Raw genomic sequence first — 5239 nt, forward strand, 5'->3', positions numbered from 1 at the left:
GTGGGTTGGAAGATAGACCGAGCTTGTTGGAAAGGAGGCGTCCGAACGAGACATAAAAGAGACGATCAATATTATTAATTAACTAATTAAATAGAGATAGAACAACATACTAGTAATTATCATGAGCATATCAGCATTGCTTGGATCGATCACTTTCTCTCAGTTTTGTTTTTCGTTTCAAATCAATGATTAAGTAGCAAAATATGATCAATAAAATAGCAACAGCACCAACAAAAATAAGTAACAGGCAAAATAGCTTGTTTAAGTTGTGCACAAGAGATTTAGTGCAGGAGGAATGTGGATCCAAGCGAGTTGCAGTTTCACTTGACCACTCTCCATGACATTTCTGAGATGGAGAACAATATCATTTTGCACAACTAAACCATCCTTCCACACGATATGAGTGTCGACTATCAAGCAGTTTTGGCCTCTACAAATGGCTGACTTATTGTCCGGAATCGGATTATAGTGTCGTCCCGAAGCCCATCCCAATCTGTCTTGGTGACCTCTGCAAATGGCTGCAAGTCCAATTCAGCATCCCCCATTTTGTCATCAGATGTGAAGGTTTTTTCGCCCAAAACCTGTTGGACACCCATAAAATTGACTAGTTTCTGGCATTTTGCATTCATTCTTCATGGAGTTGCTTACATACATGAATATATACTTATACAAGCTTAAGAGATTGAGAGGCATCGAAGAGGCAGAAAGAGAGACATCCTCATTCCATTCTGAATTCAGACTATTCTTCTTTACGTTTGTCTGCATTCTCTGCCCAAGCAAAAAAGATGGAATATCTCATGAAATCAGATCTAAATACATATTGTTTAATTTACTCAAACATCAGAGAATCAGGGATCGATCAATTATGGAGTCACCTGATCTCCAATGCAGACGACGACATAGGCATCGTTGTATTGACATCTTGCTTGGCGAGGTTGACGCCAGGACCGGCCCTAGGATGGTCAAGATGGGCCGGCGCACAGGGCCACCTCGGGTAGGACCCAATTTATATTAGTAAAAAAATATATTAATATTTATTGAATAAAAAATTAATTTAAAATGATTATAGATTTATTTTTAAAAAAATGTCAATAATAAAAGAGAAATACATATAGGAAGGAGCTCGATTATATCTTTTCTTCCTCAGTTTTTTTTATTTCTTCCTAAATCCTAAATTTACTTTTACTTTCTGTCTTACACTCAAACTCTTCGTTTTCACCCACTTTGACGGTCATCAATAATCACTTTCCTAGTTCCCACACTGTGATTTCCAGTATTATCGTCGTTGTATCGTTGCGTCACCACCAATACCCAATGACACTACACACACTTAGACCTTTCGAGACTTTAATTTAAGTAGAGTTTTCTTGTTTGATCTATGTTGATTTAATTTGGTGCATGATTAAATGAAAAATAATTTTAGATTACTCAATTAATTTGTTTGATATCTTTCTATTATAGTAAAGTCTTTATTTTGTTAATAAAATTATTTTTATAGTATCGATTTTATTATTATTTTTATATAATTACAAAGGATCTATTTTTTTTTCACCGGACCCTTCAAAATCTAGGACCGGACCTGGTTGACACCTCTCATTGCCCGCATTCGGAGGAACCCCATCGAGTCGAATTCTTCATTTCCTTATCTATAATTTGTTTGATGAATTGAGATTGATTTTGCCTAAACATTGTTTGTTGTTATGTCTGAAGGTGTGAGCTAAGGAATAATGGATCGTGTTCGTCTAAATGTGGCAAAAAATCGATTCGCTCGTCCCTAGTAATCTCGTCAATTTGTCTCTAGATCAACACAGAAAAGGTAAATCATAGATATTCATGATCTGTGTTTAGCTTGATAAAATTTTTTAAAAATATAAAGAATAAAGATAAAAACAAAATTAATTAAAAAATAGTTTTAAAAAATAAATAACTTTGTTTTTTTCTCAAATTTTAATTTTCTTTGAATAGATTTTTTTAAAATAGGATCATCAAATTCATTCTGTGCCTTTGTCTGTCCCGTATGTGGTGCAATTAATTCAATTATCAAATCAAAACAAAGTAATAAACTTAAAATTTTTCTCTCTTATTCAATTAACACTGAAAATATTTAAATTAATAATACATATAGTCACGGGATTACAAGAGAACCTTCAATAATTACATTCGATAATACAATTTGTTAACCGATTCACTACATATAACAGTAGAATAAAAACAATACAAAGCCCATACTGAATAAAGAAGATAATAGATAATAATTACTCTTATCCATTATTCTCTATGTTTATACCTGTCATTACATATCTTTCCAAGATCATATTGAAATATTTGAATTCAATGATAAAAATTATTATTGTATTATGGGACAACCTTCAATAATAATACCAGGCATTGTGGGGCAGTTTGCCAATGAACAATGATCACCTAATTCTAATCCCCACCAGTTCACTCCATATATATTTTGAAACTGAAGAGAGACGCTAAGCAGGAGAACAAAAAAATGCAGAGCCCGCAGTAAGTCCAGCAGATAATAGATAATTATATCTAGTCCACCATTCTCTATGTTTACGATAGATGAAATAGTTGAAGAGTAAACCAACAATAAACCAGCTCCAATAACCCACAATCCCACCGTAAGGTAGAATATGAGCGGCAGTAAATATAATTGGGAAGTTAATGAGTCCAATCTATTTCTTTTCAGGATACTTGTGCGATAATAACCAAATGGGAATTGGTGCGACGAGTCCAATTAGAGCAAAGATGAAGACTACTGAGTACATACCATCGGGATAAAACATCTTGCTAGGTCCGACAAGCCCCCATGTTACCCCAGAGATGTACGTTGCTTTCTCAGTGGGACATGTCCAAGGACTTCCCTCCGGAAGTAAGTCTGGTTGACAAATATTATCTATTGATCGGAGCATCCACCATGCTATGCCAAAATCAGTGAAGCATGAAATCGGCGTTCCTAAAATCTACACAGTCAACAATTTGTTTTAAAAATATATATATATATTTTATATATAACTAATGAGGAAGAAAATGAACATTCAAGTAATAGAAGAAAGTGAATGATTTTACCATGAGGTGAAATAAGATTTTTTGGAGGAATCTTCATATAGTGTGATAATTTGAAGTTAGATATAGTGTAGACTGCCAATAGGTAAGCCTCTGATCCGTATAATTTGAAAGCCATGTTGGCTAGAGGTTTGCCTGGATTCAAGTATCCAATGATGGCTTCCAATAACAAATCTAATGTAAATCCCTATATGCATGCCACACATAAATTAAGTTACTAGTTAGTCAAAGTATATATTCAATAATCAACAACTTCATTAATTATATAGATTAGTGCGCACCAAACCAGCAATTGCTTCGAGTACGCATTCCAATGGAAGGAACAGAAAAACCAGAGCACATGCCAACAAAACTTCCCAGTAACGAAGTTGAATTTGACCGCCAAAACCTTCACAGACCAGAATTGCCATGCCGATCATGGACAACAATATGGAGTAAAACCACCACTGAGGAATAGATTTATAATTTTACTTCATTAGCCTCCCATGCACATCTAGCTCATCATCGTCTTTATATGCTCTCTTAAATTTTTGCCACAGTGATCTGCGGAGAGATTAGTTTACTACAACGATCAACTGGACTATGAATACATCAATTAGAATGTGACAAAATGAATACGTACCTCCCATAAAAAAGAGTAATCTGAGAAATAGAGGATGTGTATTGAGCAAGAATAAATGCGTAAGAATAAATCAGTGAAGTAGTGAAGTAAATCTTCGAGTAGTTATCATAGGCTTCTTGATTAAAGGTGACAGTAGTGTTTGAATCTAGAATTCTAGAGACATTGTATTTGTGGCCCTGAGAATCATAGATATTGGTCGAAAACAGTGGAAATTTTCTTGCTTCAAATGCATTACTCCAATAAGAGAAGGGTATAATAATGTATGCGACCGCGATAAATCCAATCAACCTATTGAATATCGCAAATGAAGGAAGAACTAAAGGGCTTCCTAAAAAACTTGTCACAGTCATCCAATCAAGCGAAATTGATCCAACGCCGAGTCCATTCATCCCGGAGCCAATTTGTTGTGCAGTGATTGAGTCCTTCCATATCCAACACACAAAGGAGAGAGCAGTAACAGACTGGAAGAAATAAGCAGGGATGATGCTGTAAGCGAAAATCGCAGCGCAGACAATAAAAAAGAATTGATAACGTGATAGCCCTCCCTTAGGCCTCTTATCTTGCTCATGTAATGCCCTGATAAATACAAATAATAAAATTACATATCATTTTCATTTCATCCTATGCTTAATAATTCTTTACCAACAACAACTTAACATACCTGTAAAGAGAGATGCTGGCAATTACATTAGGCCACCACATGTACGGTGAATCCACAAAAACTTTTAGAAACAAACCGGCAAATCCGAAGCCCAAGAACTGCATAAATTGAATGTTAAATCTATTGTCACTTTTCTTCTTTCTTATATATGTTTACTTCTTATAATAAATTTGGTACCTGAGTTGATATAACCAAGAGCAAAGCGGGTAAAATATGAATTTCTTTGCGGTAAAAGATCTTGGCGATAGTGATGTTGTAAAAGCCTGGACTGCCTACCGAATTAACAAATATGGACATGGCGATGTGTTCTTTGATATTGAAGGAGCACGGATTCAGCGAAAAACTCCATCTTGTGCCCGGGATTCTCACAACTTTATTAGGCAAAACTCTGGCTAACAGATTACATCCACCGAACAAGAAGATATCGATAGAAGCGGGCGATATGTAGACAAACTGCTGCCTGAAAGAAGCGATTCTTAACAACACCGATTGTAGGATGCAAAGTGGAACACCAAGAATCCATAAGCGGAATGTTAACACTTGCAACGTTGGATCGTCCGTCGAAGGAACTGTTAGTCGCACTTGTTCGATTGGCGAGTCATCCATCTTAGCAAAAAACAAAAATTTAACACGATTATATTAATTATTGATTAAGAACGGATATACTTTACAGGTGCATGATTGATTAAGAAAAAAAATATTAATTGTATTCCCCGTAATCTTATTTTTCTATTCACAACTGATTGCCTATATTTAACTTTAATTTTCTTCCATTAAAGTTAAATGTGTCCTTTAAGAGACTTGCCTAACATTTATAAAAAATCTTAATGTTCCATAATTTGAATGATATGGCCATCGGTTCATATTATAATCTAAAATTT

The 5239-nt window shown here is 34.9% G+C and overlaps 1 protein-coding gene across 1 annotated transcript; it reads right to left on the reverse strand.

Annotated features, from left to right (window-relative positions):
* Positions 1-3105: 3105 nt before the first annotated feature.
* LOC122048966 (oligopeptide transporter 1-like) lies at positions 3106-4941 on the reverse strand. The gene is made up of 5 exons (XM_042610465.1): positions 4536-4941; positions 4359-4456; positions 3698-4273; positions 3357-3618; positions 3106-3262 (listed from the first exon to the last, which is right to left on the reverse strand). Exons 1-4 carry the CDS (start codon positions 4653-4655, stop codon positions 3543-3545), a joined length of 870 nt encoding a protein of 289 aa, XP_042466399.1. The 5' UTR covers positions 4656-4941; the 3' UTR covers positions 3106-3262; positions 3357-3542.
* Positions 4942-5239: the final 298 nt, after the last annotated feature.

The sequence above is a fragment of the Zingiber officinale genome, chromosome 2B (assembly GCF_018446385.1).
Source record: "Zingiber officinale cultivar Zhangliang chromosome 2B, Zo_v1.1, whole genome shotgun sequence".
NCBI classification, from domain to species: domain Eukaryota; kingdom Viridiplantae; phylum Streptophyta; class Magnoliopsida; order Zingiberales; family Zingiberaceae; genus Zingiber; species Zingiber officinale.

Coding starts and splice junctions, on each gene's coding strand:
- LOC122048966 (XM_042610465.1), bottom strand. CDS start 4,655: ATGTCCATATTTGTTAATTCGGTAGGCAGTCCAGGCTTTTACAACATC. Junction 4,457..4,535: donor TCTTGGTTATATCAACTCAG/GTACCAAATTTA, acceptor CAATTTATGCAG/TTCTTGGGCTTCGGATTTGC. Junction 3,619..3,697: donor ATTACTCTTTTTTATGGGAG/GTACGTATTCAT, acceptor ATCTCTCCGCAG/ATCACTGTGGCAAAAATTTA.